The sequence below is a fragment of the Eleginops maclovinus genome, chromosome 22 (assembly GCF_036324505.1).
Source record: "Eleginops maclovinus isolate JMC-PN-2008 ecotype Puerto Natales chromosome 22, JC_Emac_rtc_rv5, whole genome shotgun sequence".
Classification (NCBI taxonomy): Eukaryota; Metazoa; Chordata; class Actinopteri; order Perciformes; family Eleginopidae; genus Eleginops; species Eleginops maclovinus.
This window is the reverse complement of record NC_086370.1, coordinates 20,478,516-20,501,289: the sequence shown is the minus strand read 5'-3', so window position 1 is coordinate 20,501,289 and position 22,774 is coordinate 20,478,516. Positions and strand designations below refer to the sequence as shown.

General features: G+C 41.1%; 2 protein-coding genes and 2 non-coding genes across 9 annotated transcripts in view; 1 reads left to right on the top strand and 3 right to left on the bottom strand.

Moving 5' to 3' along the window:
- The window catches only part of mmrn2a (multimerin 2a), a 21,274-nt gene extending 15,595 nt beyond the window's left edge, over window positions 1-5,679 (bottom strand). For both annotated transcript variants that reach the window (XM_063874605.1, XM_063874606.1), the window contains exon 1: window positions 5,446-5,679. In XM_063874605.1, coding sequence (XP_063730675.1) covers window positions 5,446-5,672 — 227 coding nt within the window. In that variant the 5' untranslated portion in view covers window positions 5,673-5,679. The remainder of the gene's footprint in view (window positions 1-5,445) is intronic.
- A 2,911-nt stretch (window positions 5,680-8,590) lies between these two features.
- On the bottom strand, window positions 8,591-21,291 carry LOC134858743 (NLR family CARD domain-containing protein 3-like). Of its 5 annotated transcripts, none has more exons than XM_063874821.1 (15): window positions 21,074-21,291; window positions 20,867-20,952; window positions 19,664-19,837; window positions 19,290-19,403; window positions 18,315-18,425; window positions 17,203-17,316; window positions 14,875-14,988; window positions 14,693-14,768; window positions 13,911-14,139; window positions 11,667-13,461; window positions 11,406-11,579; window positions 10,993-11,166; window positions 10,649-10,822; window positions 10,509-10,555; window positions 8,591-10,414 (listed from the first exon to the last, which is right to left on the bottom strand). In XM_063874821.1, exons 2-15 carry the CDS (start codon window positions 20,872-20,874, stop codon window positions 9,807-9,809), a joined length of 3,912 nt encoding a protein of 1,303 aa, XP_063730891.1. In that variant the 5' UTR covers window positions 20,875-20,952; window positions 21,074-21,291; the 3' UTR covers window positions 8,591-9,806. The 5 variants fall into 5 exon arrangements, with proteins under 5 accessions (XP_063730891.1, XP_063730892.1, XP_063730895.1 ...); XM_063874822.1 differs by having other exon boundaries at window positions 20,867-20,886; window positions 21,074-21,210; XM_063874825.1 differs by lacking the exon at window positions 17,203-17,316.
- A 929-nt stretch (window positions 21,292-22,220) lies between these two features.
- trnat-agu (transfer RNA threonine (anticodon AGU)) lies at window positions 22,221-22,294 on the top strand. The gene has a single exon. It is a non-coding gene; the product is annotated as a tRNA-Thr (tRNA).
- A 183-nt stretch (window positions 22,295-22,477) lies between these two features.
- On the bottom strand, window positions 22,478-22,559 carry trnas-uga (transfer RNA serine (anticodon UGA)). Its single transcript has one exon. It is a non-coding gene; the product is annotated as a tRNA-Ser (tRNA).
- Between the last annotated feature and the right edge of the window lie 215 nt (window positions 22,560-22,774).

The window sequence follows — 22,774 nt, the reverse complement described above, 5'->3', positions numbered from 1 at the left end:
GAAAGTTGAAAATGGTCACAAAAAGTTGCAAAAGCACTGTAAATAATTACAAAATGACTACAAAGAGAAGCAATTAAGTATCATTAATCGACCCAATCTGACCAAGAGTCGCCGTATGACCCCAAAGAGATGCAACACCAGCACAACAAGATTCAAAGTGGTCACAGAAATGTTCAAAACCACCATAAAAAGTACAAGACAATAAAGTGACCCCAAATGAACACAAGGTGCAAAACCACCAAGAAGACATACAAACATTATTCTACAGAGTTCTATAAATCGAGTACAGTTTTTTATTCCTTATGACTTTTATCTGTTTTGTTTCTGTTGGCAATTATCTTGTTTTTGAAATGCCTCTTTGACCCTGCATTGTGTGTGTGTGTGTGTGTGCGTGTGTGCGTGTGTGTGTGTGTTTCCTGTAATGTTGATGTTGGACTGTTCGTCCCACCGCTTCCTGTCCGCTTGAAGCGGCAGCTCCACTTTATACAAACACATAAATCGTGTAAACAAAACAACCTCGCTTATCTCACTTTTCATTCACAGTTGAATCTCTCTTCTCTGTTCCAATAAAACCCCTTAAATGTTTTTCTTCTTCAAGCTGAGCATGCACACAAACATTTAAACAACCGCGTGTGTCTTATGGACCTTTCGCATCTTATGAAACCACTTTAAAGTTCATCCCCTTTTCCCACTCATCTCACTCTGATTACTCGTGTTATTTTTCCGGCAAACAGACGATTCTGCCTGGATACAGAATGATATAACAGCAACACGACCACCCAAAAATTCTAAATAAGCACAAAGAGGTGTGTTACTACAAAGACACGCAGAACAACCACAACCACACAACAACAACAAGTTGCTAAACACTTTTTTGGGTGTCCCGTAACAGCTCTACTGAGGAGAGGCTGAAAATATTACACAGAAAATAAAACGTTGAATACATTGTTTGAAAAAATTCCTCTGACTCAGAAAAACCTTTGTGTCATATCCTGTGGAGAGGTGTGACATCACCGGACACACACACACACACACACACACACACACACACACACACACACACACACACACACACACACACACACACACACACACACACACACACACACACACACACACACAGGAAGTTCCTCCTCATCCTGAGTTCTTTAATGCAGTCTAAGAGGGATGAAAGATTTTCTCGAGCGACTGAACTCACACTAAGCCTTCCTCTTCGTCTTCATGTGACGAAGCTTAAACTCCGATACTCCTTTGCCTTCATTTAACCTGGGGAAAACTATTTGTTAAATACATGCAGCTCTATGGTTTTAAAAAGATGACCTTATCTTAGAGTTACTGCGACTTCCTTCTCTGTCTGATATCAGCAGATCATAAAGATAAATCTCAGGACTTTTACTCTGAAATGAGACGTCTGTTGGAACGTTTATGTCAGAGAAGACGATGTTCAATTAAATCTATGAGTTTTTGATGAATGCTTGTATTTGAGAGTAACAACTAAACGCACATTGCACAGGCTCCAGTTTAACATTAAGCTATAAAGGAACTCAAAGGAATCAAATCTGCATCGCAACTCAAGAGTGAGGTACACACAGAGACGACACTCGACTTAAAGCCCCTTTGTGATTCATCAATATGAGAGAAATACAGTGAATCAACAAAAAAGCGGGAAACTCAAGCTTAACTTTATTGTTCCATTTTTCTAAAAAATCAATTATTTATTGATAATAAATAATCATCTATTCATAAAACCCCCTGCTTTTCAAATGCAGCCCCTATTTTACTTGAAAAGATCATGAATTCAAGCTGAACGAGGGGTGCATTAATTAGCTGCAAATCTGTATGAAAACATTAACTCTCACACAACTTGTGCAGAATAACCAAAGTCTCTTATGCTCACCTCTTCACAAACACATCTCAACACATAAAACATGTTTGCATTAATAGTTTTGTGCAGGCGCGATGCTAGACTGGTTATGCATAATGTTTGAAAAGGGAATAGTAAAACAGCTTCCAGGTCAGACATCTTCCATCTGTTCCATGTTTGTCAGACTGTAGCATTTTAAACAAACTAATATTGTTTTATTTACTCTGCCAGGTTTTTTAATCTGCACTTCACAAATTCCCATAATCCCCCAAAGCTCTCCGGGCTAAACGTAGCTTAAAGCCTCTTAATGATATCTTTTGGCTCAGAGAAATCCCACCTGCATGATTTCCAGTCTGATACCAACATCAGCGCCTTTAAAAAGTTTGGTCCACTTCTTCTTTTTTGTTTTGCTGAGTGTCCTTTCATCTGCCAGCTGTGTGTCTCCTGATTACGGCTGAATGAGCAGTAAACGATGCCTTCATGGTCACATTATCTGCAGCTTCAGCTCGCTTTGATCTGAAACCCTGTGCTCAATGAGCTTCTTCTGTTCAAGTTGGATGCACTTTTACTTTGAAAGGGTTTCAATGAGGTCGTGGATTACAAGATCAGCAGCAATACAGAAAGCAGAGGAGGCTGGAGGAATAACAAAACACACATCTTTAATAAGCCTTAAAACCCCCATGACCGACTCCTGACAAACAGGAAACAGATTTTCAAAATAAGAGCATATTGCTCTGTTTATCTCTCTGCATCAAGTTTCCTATGTTTTTTTAAAGAGGCTTTATTATGCATTTTGGGTTTTACCTTTGTGGTGTTATAAAGGTTTGTGTGCATGTGAATGGTCTGCAAAGGCTAAAATCCCAAAGCCTCCATTGGACTCATTCGTTTACTTCTGTAACACAGTGACATCAGTATGTGACACTCTCGCTTCTATTGGCTAGCATTCCAACACGTTGTAAGTGATAGACTAAGGGGGCGGGACATCTCTAATCGGGTGGCCAATCACAACAGAGCTGTCCAGCTAACCAATCAGAGCAGACTGGGCTCTGGTTTCAGACAGAGGGTAAAAGAGGTGCTGCAGCACAGGCAGTATGAGAAACATAAAGAGCTTTTTGAACGTTAAAGCATGGAGACATGTCCCAGTTGAGGCAAACAATACAGATATGAACCTGGAAATTAGCATAATAGGGTCTTTAATAAGTCCTTTAATTGGACAATGAGTAAACAAGATTTAAAACAAATACTCAAGTCAAAACAACTAAAACAAACTCACCACAGAGCTTCTTTGTGTTTCTTGGAGAGCTCAGATCTTGTCCTCCCGCAGCCAAATAACAAACTTTCTCCACCTCCACTTCATCAGCACTCAACTACCTGTTGACCTCTGACCTCTGAAGCATGAACCCCGTCCCCATGATAACGCTGAGGCTAAAAACAACAGCGCTAACCTGCTCGCCATTACTGCACAAAGAGCTGCGCTTGTCAACGATGACGGTCATTAAAGCAGCTGTTTTAAGTGATGGTGGTGGGGGTGGGGGGGGGGGTATTTGAGCTAATGAAGGGTTGTTTTGTTAAAAGGCCCTCAGGGATCATTTTTATCAAGCAATCTGTGAACGAGGGCCGCAGTTTATTGTATGTTTCAGAATAATGACGGAGGCCTGTATGAGCGCGCAAGAGACGTTTAATCCTCTTATTTAGTCTCAGGAACACAACTCTAAAGGATCTGTAAAGACTGGTGCTGGGATGTCGTGTTTTTGTGGGGCGACCCTGAAGGTAGCATCTCCCTGGTTCCTCCAAAAAAAAGTAAAAGAGACTTTTCTTTCATTTCATTTTGACGCCATTCTTTAATTCACCAGTGGGGTATTTACTCACATACTTTATGTCGCAGAACATCAGTCTGTGTTAATCACAGACCCTATTTCATGCATCTAACCAAACCCTAACCCATTGACTTTGAGATGAAGGAACAAGAAGTGCTGAACAGCTGACTTATTGTATGGCTTTTAAATCCTCTTGTGACGCTAATTAGCCAATCAAATCTGTGCATTTTGATATCTAGAATGAGATCCACTCACAAACAAAAGCGACATTACAATTTTTGCTCTAAAAAGAGTCAAAACCTGGACCTTTAAATGTGTATTCTTCACACTAGCATTCCATCCCTGGTCTAGGAGACTAGCTAAACTGTTATTTATTGTAGAAGAGATGTTTGAGTCTGCCCACAGAGCCCTGCAGCTACAGGTTTAAATTTAACTTCACACATAAAATAATAAACTGAAGTCAAAGATTGTTTTCTGCTCAGCGCTAAGTCTAATACCTGGAGGACAGACATTAAGAGGACACCCTCAGTCTGTCTGGGCCTCATAAAATCATAAAATTAATGTGTGGTGTCTGGGCTATGTGTGTGTGTGTGTGTGTGTGTGTGTGTGTGTGTGTGTGTGTGTGTGTGTGTGTGTGTGTGTGTGTGTGTGTGTGTGTGTGTGTGTGTGTGTGTGTGTGTGTGCAGCCTGGGTGGTACCATGCCATTCTAAGCATGCTGGCAGTCAAAACATGTAAAGGCTCCCTGCTTGTATTTTTGTATGCATTACACTCGTCATCACACTCGGGCATTTTGTACATTCCTCACTTTTTAGGAGGGGTTCATGCTCCAGGTTTGAGGGTTAAAGATGTAGAGCAAGGTCCAGATGAGGCAGTGGTGGGTGCTAATTAAATATATTTAAGGCCTTTACATGTTTGGCTTATGTGTACTGTACAGTTTTAGTTACTTTCCAGGTTGTCGCAAGTATGATTGTGTTTATCTGAAAGCATTTACGAGGGATTTATGGAACATTTTTCAAATGTTGACATTCAACGTCTGCTTGGCTTTGCAGAAACTTTCATTTCCAACATATTTTCTGGAGAATTGGTTGAAATATCTTTCTGCATAATGAGTACTTTTTAATGCTCAAGGGTACGACCAGAAAACGAGATGGTGACAACCTAAAACTGAAGCTCCTTTCCTTATCATCTATAGGGAAGCCAATCAGCTCTTATCAACGGTCATTTCCCTCCATTGAAACTTTCCTATTCTAAATTGAACATTTGAGCACAACCCAAGATTGTGACGATCAAACTCAAGGCATCAAAACCATCGTCAACAAACCAATGTGCCACGTCCATTTCTGATGCACATGCAATGGTTCCTTTCCCCAGAGCTACAACGTGGTCAAAAGTTTGAGGATAGATCGGTCTATGTGTACCTAAACACTACAAAGCTGCAAATGTACACTCGACAAGGTGTTCAATATTTGATTTAAATGATCATTAACGGACTTATCCTACTTCCCACTTCACCAACAAGCTTTCTTTAGTGCATGTGTCTGTCTCAATGGGTTGAAAGCAGAAACAACAGACCCTCTTTCAGGCATCCAACCCAACCCTAACTCACTGACTTTGACCTGAAGAAACAAGAAGTGCTTTTTAAATCATCTCCTGTGACGTTAAATACCCAATCAAATCTGTGCATGTTGATATCATTGTGACTCGAGATCCACACACAGACAGAAGTGACACCAAAGCTGCTGTCAGGATGTTGTTGGACTCACCCGGTTCGGGCTGGGTAATTGCCTCCCTCTCCCAAAGGGGGGGTCTCTGTCGCCCCTTGGAGAAACCTCTCTAGGTAAGGTTGGTACACTCCTCCTCTTCCTCCTCCTCCTCCTCTTCCTCCCAGTCCCTCCTCATCCTCCTCCACCTCGGGGTCTCTTGCTCTCATCTCACAGAGAGCGCTCACCAGTAAGCCCAGCACCAGCACCAGTTCTCCCATTGCAGTCATGTCGGCTCCCCTCCACATCAGCGAATGCAGGGGCAGCACCACCAGCAGCTGCTTTTAAACAACTGGAGGGGGAGAGAGAGGCAGGAAGAAGGGAGACCACACCTCCTGCTTCCTCCTCCCCCCCCCCTCGAAAACAGACTTCTTTATATTTCTGATGGAGGATAGGGTAAATATTTCAACTATTGCACGTCACCATGAAACTTCCCAGGTTTATTACTCACATTAAAACAAATAACGAAAGTGTTCTGAAAAGTGATGTTGAAATATGTAAATTCAGAAATGATCTTGCTAATTTACATGTGTTTCCGTAACAGAAATGTGAAAATTGGGTAAAGCCGGATAAAAAATTCTTATTTCTTTTTAATTTAGTCAAATATTTGTGCAAATAGGATTTAAGATATCTGTTTGCATCTCTCCAGAAATACAGAAAGATGTTTAAAGCCATAAAAATACAAATTTTCTCCAAGTTTTTAGTAAAAGAAAGCTCTATAAATCCGGATGCTGAAACCTTTTATAAATAGGAATGAAACTAAACAAGTTTGGAGTATGTAGCTTAAAGTTCTCGTTGTCAATAATGAGTGGATTTATATTGTACATCAACAATCTGAATGTTTAAACACGACTAAACTACTAAAGGAAGGGAGCTCAGTAAAACATGTTTGAGTGGATATGAGGTTACACAGGTTTCACTTCTCCCTCCTTCTGTCTTCATCCTGTTTCTGTGGAAGTGATGAGAACAGAGGACATCCAGGAGGTGTGTGTGTGTGTGTGTGTGTGTGTGTGTGTGTGTGTGTGTGTGTGTGTGTGTGTGTGTGTGTGTGTGTGTGTGTGTGTGTGAGTGTCTAGTTAAGAGGTGTATTCCTGCAGAGTGATTACACTCTTCAAAGGGCTGATTGACGTCTAATTGGCTTTAATTGATCTACAGACAGACTTTGGGCAAATATCAAACATTACATTTTCGAGATCAACCGGAAAATTACCCTTTTATTAAAGTCAAAGTCTGGATTTTTGAATAAATAAGGAGATATTTTGTATCAAATGAGACATTTTCATAAATCTTTAAATGAAGGGTGCTGTCTATAATGCATTATAAGCACATTCATGTATCATAATGTATGTATATGGCTTTATTAATAAACATTTAGCTTAAATTACAACTCTTATACGGTATACCGAGTAGTGGATTATAAGTTAACCATTGATCATTCTTTGTTGGGGGGGTTAATAACAGTTTTTGGTGTTAAAGGTTTGTAATGTTTAGTAAACCTTGTTATAAATCGTCATGCGTGATTATTAACATTTGCTTATAAAGCATATTAAACACAACGTTCGTAAGTATTGTCAAGTTTATTTTAAATCTGCAAACCCTTTCACATCCAACATATGATGAGTTCAGAGATACCCATGCATTTTGATTGAGGAAACTTTGAATCTTATAATCATTTTGCATCTAAATCCTAAAATAATTCGGCTCCATGGCTCAACATTGTCAGTTTTTTTGAATGACAAACACTGTGACAATCAGGGCCAGGTTTATTCCAAAGGCCAGAAGACAGGTAAATGTACCGCTCACATCAATCCATCCATCTGTTGACCTGTTTATTATATACAGGCATCATTTCAGTATACAGTATTTCATTTACTTTAGAGTATTTCACTTTACACCGTGCTTATGTTATTCTATTTTAGATATTTTCTCATTCCTGCTACTTGTTTGCCCAATTACGTCTATTCTTAATATGTTAGGTGTATTGTTTGTTGGTTTGTTGGAGGAATTGGGACTGCATTGCCAAACCCACGCTGTGTCTATTGTACATGTAACAATAAAGCCTTTGAATTATTGAATAAATTGGAAACACGCCTGAAGTTTATTGGTAGCAGGTGTCTCAGTTGTGGCGAGATGTCTCACCCGGACATTTCTATTCTGTCCCGGGTCGTTTTCAGTTGTATAATCACAACATTTGAGCAGATTAAAGAAACTTGAAGTGAGCTGAAGGAGAGCATAGCGAGGGAGGCTGACAGTTCCTGTGCATGCTGAGAGAGCCGAGACTTTTCCACAGGGAGAGGGGGGGAGGTTGGGTTGTGGTCATTTCCGAGGATTGTTTTAAAACAATGAGGAGGTGGGGGAGGACAAGGGGAGGTAGAAATGTGTGACAGAGAAAGAGAAAGTGTAGAAAGAGTGCAAAGTGAAAGATCTGGAGAAGCAGTCGGCAGAAATGAGTCTTAAAACTCAAAAGTGAGTCAGCTTTTAAGCACTTTTTGTTTCCTTGTCTTGAAATCAATGTGGCTTTTTTAATGGGATGAGGTTAGAAATAAAGTCTGTGGTTAACTGAAGAACAAGCTTTTACTGTAGTATTTTTATAGCTAAACTTTTGTCAGGGTTGGGGAAATAAGACCCAAGTGCAGTGTGAGTAAAGGAGGCAGGTATGGGTCCAAACAAAAGGTGAGCTTTATTCCAATTAAAGCTGAACTGAACCTACACTAACCAGTGAAAACAGGGACACCAGGAACAGGAGCAGACAGACGGACGGAGAGGAACAGGCAGGTAACATGGACGGGAAAAGGCGCAGAACATGGACATGACCAGATCGGAAACGACGACAACCGAACAAGAGACAAAAGGGCAACAGAGACTAAATACACATGGGTAACCACAAGACAAGACACAGCTGGAGAGGGGAAGAGAAACACAGGGGCAACAGGTGAACACAATGACATAATCAGGCACAGGAGGGAAACGCAGACAGGAAGTGAAGCTAAACATGACACAAGAGGGGGAACCATTTCAAAATAAAACAGGAAACAACAAACACACAACAATGAAAGAAAACATGAAAGATTTGTGAATGTTTTGTGAGTTATATGTGACTTGCAGACAGACAATTCAATGAACAAGATTTAATCACTTAAAGGCTCTTTATTTGTTTAGTTTTTTCTACATGTTTGCTGCATTTCTGCGTAAAAACAGAGAAGCATTTTTTTCCAACATTGATCTCTTATAACGACATAATATGAAACGGAATCACATTCATCAGTTTCTTCTTGTGGAAGACAATATGTTTACATTTGAATATACTGCTATACAAAGGTGTGCTCCCACTTAAACAGATTTGTAAACTACGGATACACAAACGGACCATCCCGGGTTAACTCTCCCTATGACCGCCAGACATGTATACACAACAGACTAAAGATACTCACTGTATATATGTTCTGAATCAGCCCATGGCAAGCAAAGAGGGTCAAAACAAAGGAAGCAGCAACCCAACACAAAGAAAGAGAACATAGAGAAGATGCTCAAATGGGAATGGGATTACTCTGAACCCACCAACACATTATTAAGGAGTCCGATGAATAGAAGGGTGGTGGAGTAGGGTTAGGGTTGCTTCGTAACCAGTCCTGTTAGCTCATGCTCGCCCAACCTGGAATACGTGATGATCAAATGTCGCCTCTTCTATCTACAACGTGAATCTATCCTGGTGATCATTACGGCTGATGATATTCCATCAACAATCCATGGCCAAGACTGCAGGAGCTTTTAAGTAAATACACAATCACTCTTCATGGCTTCATAGCAATACCTAACTTTAATGGACCCAAGTCCAACTAGAAGGGATAGGACTTTGATCTACTGTTTAAGGATGACAACAACCCCCATTTTGGGAAGTCAGACATGGCCATCGATTTCCTCAACCTAAAATATAAACAAACACGAGGCTATGTTGACAAGAGTGAAGTACACTTGGACACTGCAATATTTTCTGAGGTTCATCAGCAAACCGGTGGACGCCTGAAGAACTTCATCAATTAGAAACAGTGATCGGATACAACCATCTGGGACTCACTAAAGGGACTCATAGACTCAGGACTGGCTACTATGATCATGGAGTTCAAGAGAGCGTCTTTCAAAAAGCCCACTTAAGTTGTTGTACCAGAATCACTACCACAGGAGGAGTGATTTTTGCTCATCCATTCCCACCAAGGACACTCTTACCGATCAAGTGGTGACGCCAGAACTGACTTCCTGCACGATGCCCTTACCCATCTGGGCACGTTATCATAAAGCCGCTAGAGATGAGTGTCTTCCCTACTGTCCTCTGAATCCTGACAAAAGACACTGCATGGTCTGCTAATTTACTCCCCATCCTGCAGAGAACAGAGAGACACTGAGGAACCAGACAAAACTGTGAACCCAGGATGAAGAGGTTCAGTGAATGTGGTGCTGAAGGTGTGGATGTGGTACAGGGTGCCATAGGAGAGGTTGTAGAAGGACAGAGAGCCTGCAGGATAATCCAAATACACAGCTACTCTGTCAGAAATAAATGAGGGTGAGGGGAAGGAGGCATTGATGTTTTCGCTGTGAACTCTGAATGGGTAAGACTCGTAGAATATTGCGGGAGAGATCGTGTATTTCTTATTGTGATGGACAGTGTAAGGATGACAATCAAAGCAGTCCAGACTCCAGGACTGATCATTCTCTCCAAACCTGCATTTATCCCCATCTCCTGTTCTGCTGATTCCTCTGTAACTCACTGATATAGAAGCCCCTCCTCTCAACTCGACCTCCCAGTAGCAGCGACCACTCAGATCGTTTGTGCACATGACCTGAGGCCAGAAATCAAATCTGTCTGGATGATAAGGATATGACTCCTCGTCTGTCATGTGGGTCAACTTCCTGTTGTTCTTTGACAGTTTGAGGTTTCTTTGTACTGTGTTTGTGTCGATTGTGAGTTCACAGGAATCTGGAGAAACAGAAAAAACACAGCAGCAATTGTTAAGCTCAGTTTGAAGATGGTTGCTGCATTATTTTGAAGAATCAAAGTAAGACACACTTACACTTCCTCAGACCTTTCCTCAACCATTGGACTCCACCAGGCACGACCCTAAAAGGTGGAGGAGGGGGGGTTCAAAATACAAATGTATACATATATATTATATATTGTATGTGTACATATACATTATAGTATATTCAATACCTCAGAGTGTCCAGTCTCCAGTTTGGATCCTCCAGTCCAGCACTCAGCAGCTTCACTCCTGACTCTCCGGGATGATTGTAGCTCAGGTCCAGCTCTCTCAGATGGGAGGGGTTGGAGCTCAGAGCTGAAGCCAGAGAAGCACAGCCTTCCTCTGTGACCATACAACCTGACAACCTTCAAACACAAAAAAACCACACGCTAAACTGCATTACTGTTGGCAACTTTGGGGTTACAAGTAAATAAACTTGAATAATTAAAGCTCAGACAATCTTGTGCAGGCTGCGATTCAACACAATAATGTAAATCACGATTTAAGTCAGTTAAACTTGTTGATAAATACTGACCTGAGCGTTTCCAGTATACAGTGTGGACTCTCCAGTCCAGCAGACAGCCACTTCACTCCTGAATCCTGCAGGTCATTGTTACTCAGGTCCACGTCTCTCAGACTAGAGGACTGGGAGCTGAGAACTGAGGACAGAGCTTCACAGCTCTTCTCTGAGAGGTCACACACAGTCAGTCTAAAGGGACAATATCAACAAAAACAAGATTTATTCTTTTAATTAATTTATTATACCAAGCAACACAAATGTAAATATGGGAGAAAACACGATGACCCTAGGTCTATTAGGAGAATAAAGTACCAGAAGCAGAACAAAACTACTGTAAAACATGTCATTCACAGGATCTTAAACCTGACAAAACACATCTGGTTCAAAATGAATTTGAGGTATTAATAATGATAATGATGAACCCTGACCTGAGAGTTTCCAGAACACAGTTGGGGCTCTGCAGTCCAGCAGACAGCAACGTCACTCCTGAATCCTGCAGTTTGTTGTTACTCAGGTCCAGGTCTCTCAGACTAGAGGACTGTGAGCTGAGAACTGAGGACAGAGCTCCACAGCATCTCATTGAGAGGTCACAGCCATTCAGTCTGATTAACAAAAACAAGCAACAAATTGAACACAATAAGCAACATATTTAATTCAAGATATATGAATCCCACTCTTTCTATACTTACAGAGCTTTGTTGGAGGCTTTGATTACTGGCAGCAGCTTCAGAAGAGCTTCCTCTAAGGCAGAGTATTTCTGCAGGTCAAACACGTCCAGATCTTTGTCTGATGAAAGTAAGATGTACACCAGAGTTGACCACAGAGCAGGGGAGAATTGTTTTCTGGAGAAAGGTCCTGAACTCACTAACTGTTGGATCTGCTCCACTAGAGAACAGTCATTCAGTTCATTCAGACAGTGCAAGAGATTGATGCTTCTCTCTGGAGACAGATCCTCATCTATCTTCTTCTTGATGTACTTGACTGTTTTTTGATTGGTCTCTAAGCTACTTTCTGTCTGTTTCAGAAGGTCTACTAGGATGGTCTGATTGGTCTGCAATGAAAGACCTAGGAGGAACCGGAGGAACAAGTCCAGGTGTCCATTTGGACTCTGTAAGGCCTTGTCCACAGCGCTCTGGTAAAGGTGTGTTATACTAGGTCTTACTTCAGAATTCTGTGAAGTTGTTTGATCTTCTGCCATTAGGTTGACATGAGAGTTGATGAATGTCAAATGGACATGAAGAGCAGCCAGAAACTCTTGAACGCTCAGGTGTACGAAGCAGAACACCTTGTCCTGGCACAGTCCTCTCTCCTCTTTAAAGACCTGTGTGAACACCCCTGAGTACACTGAGGCTGCTCTGATATCGATGCCACATTCTGTCAGATCAGACTCATAGAAGATCAGCTTGCCTTCCTGCAACTTCTCAAAAGCCAGTTTTCCCAGGGACTCGATCATTTTCCTGCTCTTTGGACTCCAATATAGATCTGTCTCAGCTCCTCCATCATACTTGATGTTCTTTACTTTGGCCTGAACCACCAGGAAGTGGATGTACATCTCTGTTAGGGTCTTGGGCAGTTCTCGTCCCTCTTTGGTTTTCAACACCTCCTCCAGAACTGTAGCAGAGATCCAGCAGAAGACTGGGATGTGGCACATGATGTGGAGGCTTCGAGAGGTCTTGATGTGGGAGATGATTGTTGCTGCCTGCTCCTTATCTGTGAATCTCTTACTGAAGTACTCCTCCTTCTGTGGGTCAGTGAACCCTCGGACCTCTGTCACCATGTCCACACACTCAGGAGGGATCTGATTGGCTGCTGCAGGTCGTGTGGTTATCCAGAGGTGAGCAGAGGGAAGCAGATTCCCCCTGATGAGGTTTGTCAGCAGCACATCCACTGAGGTGGGCTCTGTGACATCAGTTAGGATCTGATTCTTGTGGAAGTCCAGAGGAAGTCGACATTCGTCCAGACCATCAAAGATGAACACAACCGGGAACAGTTGTAACCTGCAGATTCCTGCGTCTTTGGTTTCGGTAAAGAAGTGATTAACAAGTCCCACCAAGCTGTACTTTTCCTCTTTCAGCACATTCAGCTCTCTGAAAGTGAACAGAAATGTGAACTTTATGTTCTGGTTGGCTTTGCCTTCAGCCCAGTCCAGAGTGAACTTCTGTGTTAAGACTGTTTTCCCAATGCCAGCCACTCCCTTTGTCATCACTGTTCTGATTGGTGCAACTCTTCCAGGTGAGGGTTTGAAGATATCTTCTTGTTTGACTATTCGTTCTGGTCTGACTGGTTTCCTGGATGCTGTTTCAATCTGTCTGACCTCATGTTCATCATTGACCTCTGCAGTCCCCCCCTCTGTGATGTACAGCTCTGTGTAGATCTGATTCAGAAGGGTTGGGCTTCCTGCTTTAGCAATGCCCTCAAACACACACTGGAACTTCTTCTGCAGGTTGGATTTAAGTTTACGCTGACAAACTCCAGAAAGACTTCCTGAATGAAGATAAAATAAATGAAAAAGTGATCTCATAGAAATACATAAAACCCCCATAACATCTATACAAGTTACTATGCTATAGATATACAGTATATTGTATTGAAATGATATGTCATCACAAACAGTTTAAGTTTTGGAATGGATTAGGGAGAAAAAGATAATGGATTGTGCTAAAAAAAATGTTTGTTGTGCAACTTAACTTTCCAACGTAATTTTAAAAGTCAACAACATTTTGGTTTCATACTCAAGTCTATCCCCCGTCAGCATTGTTTCCTTGCTGCTGGTACATATTTCTAACATGTTAAGTGCACCATGTAATGCGGTGTAAAGAGAGTGTGGTCATTTCCCATATTTTTGCCAAATTAGGCTGAATAAAATATAATCAATAAGTCAGAGAAACATCCCTTTCATCCAGCATGTTATATCTTAACGGATATACTCTTACTGCTTTGCAAAGAGTCAGCCAGCTTCTCCTGCTTCATTCTCTTTAAGAAATGCAGAGTGATCATCAGAAATGTCTCTCTGCGGCTCCTCCTCTGCTCTTCATCCTCACTGTCCCACAGCTCCTCGTCCTCACTCTGACTCTCTAAACTTTCTGGGTGATCTGAACTCAGAGCCTGCCAGGTCTTCTTAAGCTCTTTCTTCACAAAAGTGACGACATTCTCCTCCAGCAGCTGGAACAGAATTTCAATAAAACCAAAAGAACATCAAATCCATGTTGGAGAAACTTACACTTAAGGAAGGATAAAAAACGGAATCGCAATGTTATTCGGGACAATAACACAAATAATACAAATGAAACAGAAATGTCTTCGATTGAAGGCAGTAATTCAGAAGGTTGCCAGTCTGTGGCAAGTGTAAATTGGCAAGACACTGAACCCTAAATAGCTTTTCTAGAAGTATGTGTATGTTTCTCTGGACAAACGCATCAGCTAAATAAAATGCAATATATCGCACTCGATCCTGACACTGCTGCCCAAAATATGATATAATAATATGCCTTACCTCGCTTAAGTCAATGTCCAACCATTTATTGTGTAACAGTCAAAGGTTTTATGGAAAATGTAGTTTCTGATTGTTCAATGGTTCCCATTGTCAATGAATTGTAGTTCAAACAAAACAATGAAAAAGAGGGAGGGACAAAAAGTACAGCTATGAGCAAGTGAAAATAGGAATCAGATACAGATCTATGTACACCTTTTAGATAGCTGTTGTTCATGTACAGACCATAAATATAGAGTCCAGTTGTTTTGGATGCTTGGCAGAATGACCACTGGGAACGTCTGAGCTTTTCTGGTTCAATCTGTTGAGAAATCATGAATAATTAACTCACATAATGTTAACAACACAGACTGGATAGTTAAAAATGGTGCTTTATGTCAAAATGGAAATCAGTTTTAAGTACTTACACTGGTTCAAAACAACAGAGTCTATCTTTGAAGTTAACCAGTCGAGGGTTAGAGCAGTCACTCTTCATGGACACACAGCTGGGTACAGGTGACGTTTTACTCTGCTGCTGGGAACTGAGAGAAACACAGACATTTACTGAAGATACAACATTTCTATCTGAGCTTTCACTGGTTTATTTGGAAGTGAACATTTTTGTATTGATGATTTATGAATGGAACCTGCATTGGGTCCCCATCTGGGTTGGGTTTCTAATAAGGGTTGTTTGTGATGCATCTGCAAAACCGAAATCCGAGTTACAAACAAAAGCTGGGACCTAGCTTTTGTTTGTAAAGCTATGTTTGTTCCTTAGGCAGAAAGCTCTTGTGGAAAACTGACTGGTCCTTTAACTCCTCTTTTCCACCAAACCTCTACACATAGTCCCGACATTTCTGGTGTTAGTAAACAGATCTCTGCAGTTAGGCCCTAAAACTCTGTCGCTGATACACATTGCTGATCTTGCAACTAGTCTCTAGATCTCTGCAATTAGTCTCTAGATCTCTTCTACTCGTCTCTAGTCTCTAAATCTCTGCAACTAGTCTCTAGATCTCTGCAGCTAGTCTCTAGATCTCTTCTACTCGTCTCTAGTCTCTATATCTCTGCAACTAGTCTCTAGATCTCTGAAACTAGTCCCTAGATCTCTTCAACTAGTCCCTAGATCTCTTCAACTAGTCTCTAGATCTCTGCAATTAGTCTCTAAATCTCTGCAACTAGTCTCTAGATCTCTGTAACTAGTCTCTAGATCTCTTCTACTCGTCTCTAGTCTCTATATCTCTGCAACTAGTCTCTAGATCTCTGCAACTAGTCTCTAGATCTCTGCAACTAGTCTCTAGATCTCTTCTACTCGTCTCTAGTCTCTATATCTCTGCAACTAGTCTCTAGATCTCTATATCTCTGCAACTAGTCTCTAGATCTCTGAAACTAGTCCCTATATCTCTTCAACTAGTCCCTAGATCTCTTCAACTAGTCTCTAGTTTCTGAAAAAACTGAAACAACATCAATCCCATCTGATGCGACACATACAGACCAGATAAATAATGATGTTGTCATGATTAATCACCATTAAACCAGATGCTAACAACACTAACTGACGGACGACCAATTGTGTATCTGCCTGATGATCAGAACAGCTAGCCCCTCTATTAAGTCAATGGGTTATAAAAAAGAGGTAACCAGACCCCCCAGACATTTACAAACCAAGACACCCATACAGACTGGATAGTTAAAGATGGTGCTTTATGTCAAAATGGAAATCAGTTTTAAGTACTTACACTGGTTCATCAGAACGGAGTTTATCTTTGAAGTTAACCAGACGAGGGTTAGAGCAGTCACTCTTCATGGACACACAGCTGGGTACAGGTGACGTTTTACTCTGCTGCTGGGAACTGAGAGAAACACAGACATTTACTGAAGATACAACATTTCTATCTGAGCTTTCACTGGTTTATTTGGAAGTGAACATTTTTGTATTGATGATTTATGAATGGAACCTGCATTGGGTCCCCATCTGGGTTGGGTTTCTAATAAGGGTTGTTTGTGATGCATCTGCAAAACCGAGATCCGAGTTACAAACAAAAGCTGGGACCTAGCTTTTGTTTGTAAAGCTATGTTTGTTCCTTAGGCAGAAAGCTCTTGTGGAAAACTGACTGTTCCTTTAACTCCTCTTTTCCACCAAACCTCTACACATAGTCCCGACATTTCTGGTGTTAGTAAACAGATCTCTGCAGTTAGGCCCTAAAACTCTGTCGCTGATACACATTGCTGATCTTGCAACTAGTCTCTAGATCTCTGCAATTAGTCTCTAGATCTCTGCAATTAGTCTCTAGATCTCTTCTACTCGTCTCTAGTCTCTAAATCTCTGCAACTAGTCTCTAGATCTCTGCAACTAGTCTCTAGATCTCTTCTACTCGTCTCTAGTCTCTATATCTCTGCAACTAGTCTCTAGATCTCTGAAACTAGTCCCTAGATCTCTTCAACTAGTCTCTAGTCTCTGAAAAAACTGAAACAACATCAATCCCATCTGATGCGACACATACAGACCAGATAAATAATGATGTTGTGTTCTGCCATGATTAATCACCATTAAACCAGATGCTAACAACACTAACTGACGGACGACCAATTGTGTATCTGCCTGATGATCAGAACAGCTAGCCCCTCTATTAAGTCAATGGGTTATAAAAAAGAGGTAACCAGACCCGCCAGACATTTACAAACCAAGACACCCATACAGACTGGATAGTTAAAGATGGTGCTTTATGTCAAAATGGAAATCAGTTTTAAGTACTTACACTGGTTCATCAGAACGGAGTTTATCTTTGAAGTTAACCAGACGAGGGTTAGAGCAGTCACTCTTCATGGACACACAGCTGGGTACAGGTGACGTTTTACTCTGCTGCTGGGAACTGAGAGAAACACAGACATTTACTGAAGATACAACATTTCTATCTGAGCTTTCACTGGTTTATTTGGAAGTGAACATTTTTGTATTGATGATTTATGAATGGAACCTGCATTGGGTCCCCATCTGGGTTGGGTTTCTAATAAGGGTTGTTTGTGATGCATCTGCAAAACCGAGATCCGAGTTACAAACAAAAGCTGGGACCTAGCTTTTGTTTGTAAAGCTATGTTTGTTCCTTAGGCAGAAAGCTCTTGTGGAAAACTGACTGTTCCTTTAACTCCTCTTTTCCACCAAACCTCTACACATAGTCCCGACATTTCTGGTGTTAGTAAACAGATCTCTGCAGTTAGGCCCTAAAACTCTGTCGCTGATACACATTGCTGATCTTGCAACTAGTCTCTAGATCTCTGCAATTAGTCTCTAAATCTCTGCAACTAGTCTCTAGATCTCTGTAACTAGTCTCTAGATCTCTTCTACTCGTCTCTAGTCTCTATATCTCTGCAACTAGTCTCTAGATCTCTGCAACTAGTCTCTAGATCTCTGCAACTAGTCTCTAGATCTCTTCTACTCGTCTCTAGTCTCTATATCTCTGCAACTAGTCTCTAGATCTCTATATCTCTGCAACTAGTCTCTAGATCTCTGAAACTAGTCCCTATATCTCTTCAACTAGTCCCTAGATCTCTTCAACTAGTCTCTAGTCTCTGAAAAAACTGAAACAACATCAATCCCATCTGATGCGACACATACAGACCAGATACATAATGATGTTGTGTTCTGCCATGATTAATCACCATTAAACCAGATGCTAACAACACTAACTGACGGACGACCAATTGTGTATCTGCCTGATGATCAGAACAGCTAGCCCCTCTATTAAGTCAATGGGTTATAAAAAAGAGGTAACCAGACCCGCCAGACATTTACAAACCAAGACACCCATACAGACTGGATAGTTAAAGATGGTGCTTTATGTCAAAATGGAAATCAGTTTTAAGTACTTACACTGGTTCATCAGAACGGAGTTTATCTTTGAAGTTAACCAGACGAGGGTTAGAGCAGTCACTCTTCATGGACACACAGCTGGGGACAGGTGACTTTTTACTCTGCTGGGAACTGAGAGAAACACAGACATTTGCTGAAGATACAACATTTCTATCTGAGCTTTCACTGGTTTATTTGGAAGTGAACATTTTTGTATTGATGATTTATGAATGGAACCTGCATTGGGTCCCCATCTGGGTTGGGTTTCTAATAAGGGTTGTTTGTGATGCATCTGCAAAACCGAGATCCGAGTTACAAACAAAAGCTGGGACCTAGCTTTTGTTTGTAAAGCTATGTTTGTTCCTTAGGCAGAAAGCTCTTGTGGAAAACTGACTGGTCCTTTAACTCCTCTTTTCCACCAAACCTCTACACATAGTCCCGACATTTCTGGTGTTAGTAAACAGATCTCTGCAGTTAGGCCCTAAAACTCTGTCGCTGATACACATTGCTGATCTTGCAACTAGTCTCTAGATCTCTGCAATTAGTCTCTAGATCTCTGCAATTAATCTCTAGATCTCTGCAACTAGTCTTTAAATCTCTGCAACTAGTCTCTAGATCTCTGCTAATCATCTCTAGTCTCTAGATCTCTGAAATTAGTCCCTAGATCTCTTCAACTAGTCTCTAGTCTCTGAAAAAACTGAAACAACACCAATCCCATTTGATGCGACACATACAGACCAGATAAATAATGATGTTGTCATGATTAATCACCATTAAACCAGATGCTAACAACACTAACTGACGGACGACCAATTGTGTATCTGCCTGATGATCAGAACAGCTAGCCCCTCTATTAAGTCAATGGGTTATAAAAAAGAGGTCCATCTTCGTAGGTAACCAGACCCCCCAGACATTTACAAACCAAGACACCCATACAGACTGGATAGTTAAAGATGGTGCTTTATGTCAAAATGCAAATCAGTTTTAAATACTTACACTGGTTCAAAACAACGGAGTCTATCTTTGAAGTTAACCAGACGAGGGTTAGAGCAGTCACTCTTCATGGACACACAGCTGGGGACAGGCGAGGTTTCCCTCTGCTGCTGGGAACTGAGAGAAACACAGACATTTACTGAAGATACAAAGTTACTAAAACACTTTCAGTAATTTATTTGAGGGATGCATTGATGGCACCTGTCATTTAACTCAAGTCTTGACTGTAGTTTGGGGCATATATCCTTTTTATCCAGGGAGTGTTTTCAATTGTACAAAGAGGCTTAGTTTTATTTTATGATTCACTAGCCTCCACAGAACCCCTCGCTTTGCTTCACGCTGTCAGATGCATTTGAAATATATTTCCTTGTACTCACTTTGCAGCAGATACATCTTTTCTCTTAAAACTTTCCTCATGTTCCTGTGGCTGGTCAGCCTTGGGGGACACATGGCTCTTTCCAGGTGCAGGTCCAGGTCCAGGTCCAGGTCCATGTGGAGGTACAGCTACAGGTTTAAGTCCAGGTTGATGGGAATCTGGTTTCTGATGGTTCCTTGGACACAGACAAAAGAAAAAGCAGGAAGGGAAATCCGTGTTTGGGCTCAGTAACTGTTGAAGAACCTTGCAGCAATCCAACAAGAAATGATTAAAACACAGTTTCACAAAAAATACCTCATCTGTGTCTTTTGGAATCAATTAGTCTCTGGAGCTCTGCAACTATTCCCTAGATCTCTTCAACTAGTCTCTAGATCTCTTCAACTAGTCTCTAGATCTCTTCAACTAGTCTCTAGATCTCTTCAACTAGTCCCTAGATCTCTTCAACTAGTCCCTAGATCTCTTCAACTAGTCTCTAGATCTCTACAACTAGTCCCTAGATCTCCCTAGATCTCTTCAACTAGTCTCTAGATCTCTTCAACTAGTCTCTAGATCTCTTCAACTAGTCTCTAGATCTCTTCAACTAGTCTCTAGATCTCTTCAACTAGTCCCTAGATCTCTTCAACTAGTCTCTAGATCTCTTCAACTAGTCTTTAGATCTCTTCAACTAGTCCCTAGATCTCTTCAACTAGTGTCTAGATCTCTAGAACTAGACCCTAGATTACTGGAACGAGTCCCTTAATATCTGCACCTATCTTAAAACCTGGGTAACTAGCCTACATTTCTCTTCAGCTAGTCACAAGACCACTGCAGCTACTCCCCACATCAATGCAACCGTCTACATTTACTTCCATAAACTGGTTCCTACTAAAGGAGGTTGTTTATTTCCCCATATTAAAATATAGTCCGGAGTAAGTAAGAGTAATAGTAAATGATTAATTTAGAAGTGCACTATGACCAACAGAGGACTCAATAAACATCAAATATGAGCCTTCATAAGATAAGTGAAGTATCAACATCCAAACTACCAACCTCGATCAGAATCCAATAACACCTGTATCTATGGTCTAATTTTGGGATTAAATCTAAGTAAATGGTCAAGAGAAGAACAGAGGCAGAACACAGCTGGGTAGAATGAATATGTTGAAGGGAATTATAGTAGCTATCGAACGGTATCAAACGTAATGTGAAGTGTTGAGTGTGTTACCTTCTCATGTTGGTGCTATCCTGCAGTCACCCGAAGAAGACAGACGGGTTCATTATCACTCTTTATGTCTCAAAAGGAATCTGTTTCTACATGAAGACAAATGTTTGTTGTCTGATGAACTTTGTGCTCATCTTCAAAGACATGAACCAACAAAGAGCAGCTCCTCAGTCATGAAAAATTAGAGACTTGAATAAAAGTTCCACTTACTTCAGTTTCTTCTCGTAAATGTCTCCAGCCTCATTATAAACATCTTGACTCGGTCTGTATAGAAGAGCTGTTTTCTGCTGATCAGAATGGGATTAAATCCTCTGGTTCTTCATCAGTCCTCTGTGTGACACCCTCCAATAAAGCCTTGCAGTACAAACTTCATATGACTTTATAATGTAGATGTTAAAGATTAACGCACAGCCGCTCCCTGCTGCGACTCTGACAGAACTGAGGACATATAAAGCTCCTTAAAGCTCTTATCACTCATAACACCAACACTTAATTCTGTCTCTTCAAACAGTTAATACATTATTCCCTGTCGTGCTGCTTGATAATCATCTCAGAGGTACAGGTACTGCACATCCACACAGCAGTATTTTGATCACTCTGGCTGATTTGACCTCTAGTCAGGTGGTCGTTGGGTGGAGCTGTGCTGGAAATGATGGGATGGGAACAAACTATATAAATACAACTGGTATAACTAGATTAACAAAGTGGGTAATGAAGGAAACACTCCCTCAGATTTGTCTCCGATTTGTTAATTGATTTATTCAAGTTATGTCCTAGAAGCAGAACGTTACACAACAGATGCTGCAAAGCTTTCTGTGACATGCAGACGATGTTTATCTCAGGGTTTATATACCTCTGATTAACTTATCGATTAGGTGCTGTGGCTTAGTTTGGTCAGAGCGTCTGTCTAGTATCCTGGGTTCAAATCCCAGCATCACCTCGGAAATGAGAGCAGACTGAAGGTGAACTTTAGAAGAAGTATAATTCCTATCAAGGTCGACTAAAAACAGTTCATCTCCGAATTAGAGGTTATAACGAGGAGACAAAATCTCTAAAAACTGTCTTGTTCGAGACCCTTCTGAAAGCATGGAGAGGTGCTGTTGGTCAAAGTGACTGTAGTAGCAGTGCCTCAGTCCCAATGACAGTGAAACCCTTATGAAGCCTTGTAAGCCTTGAGAGAATTCTCCTCATGATCATCCAAAAAATCTCAAATTAATTTTCCTACAGTGACAACAGAGAAATACTCTGAATAGACTCATCTTTTTGTCCATGCTTACTACAGAGAGTACCAATATGCTGGTGTTATTGGCTGTCTTGCTATGGGAACAGTTTGAAATCACCTGCTCCTGGCACAGTAGGTGCTGTGGCTCAGTTGGTCAAAGCGCCTGTCTAGTAAACAGGAGATCCTGGGTTCAAATCCCAGCAGCGCCTCAGGAGATTCCTCTTTAGATTAGTTGCTCAAAATAATCCATTATTCTCATCTTGTGTTTGGAGACGTGAAATTAATGTTCATACCGGGACAACGTACAAGAAAAAAAAGCTGTGAACATATCCTCATGATGTTATTGATTCATCTCTTTTTGTCAGCTATCACTCCAGAGATTACCATCTTGACACTGTGAGCAGGATTTGAACCTGCGCAGGGAGACCCCATTAGATTTCAAACCCAACACCTTAACCTCTCAGCCATCACAACGCCTTTTAGAGTAGTATATAATACTCACAAAGGAAAGGAATTCAGTATAATATAGGTTACGATATCCAGCATCACTATACAAAGTCATTGATGTATATCTTGTAGCGATGTTTGTGAAGATGATGAAGAAGTCTCCGGAGACACCAGCTTGTATATAATAAGGTTTATTACAACAGCATAGTATCAGACACCAACACGGGCGATACGGGGTTCCC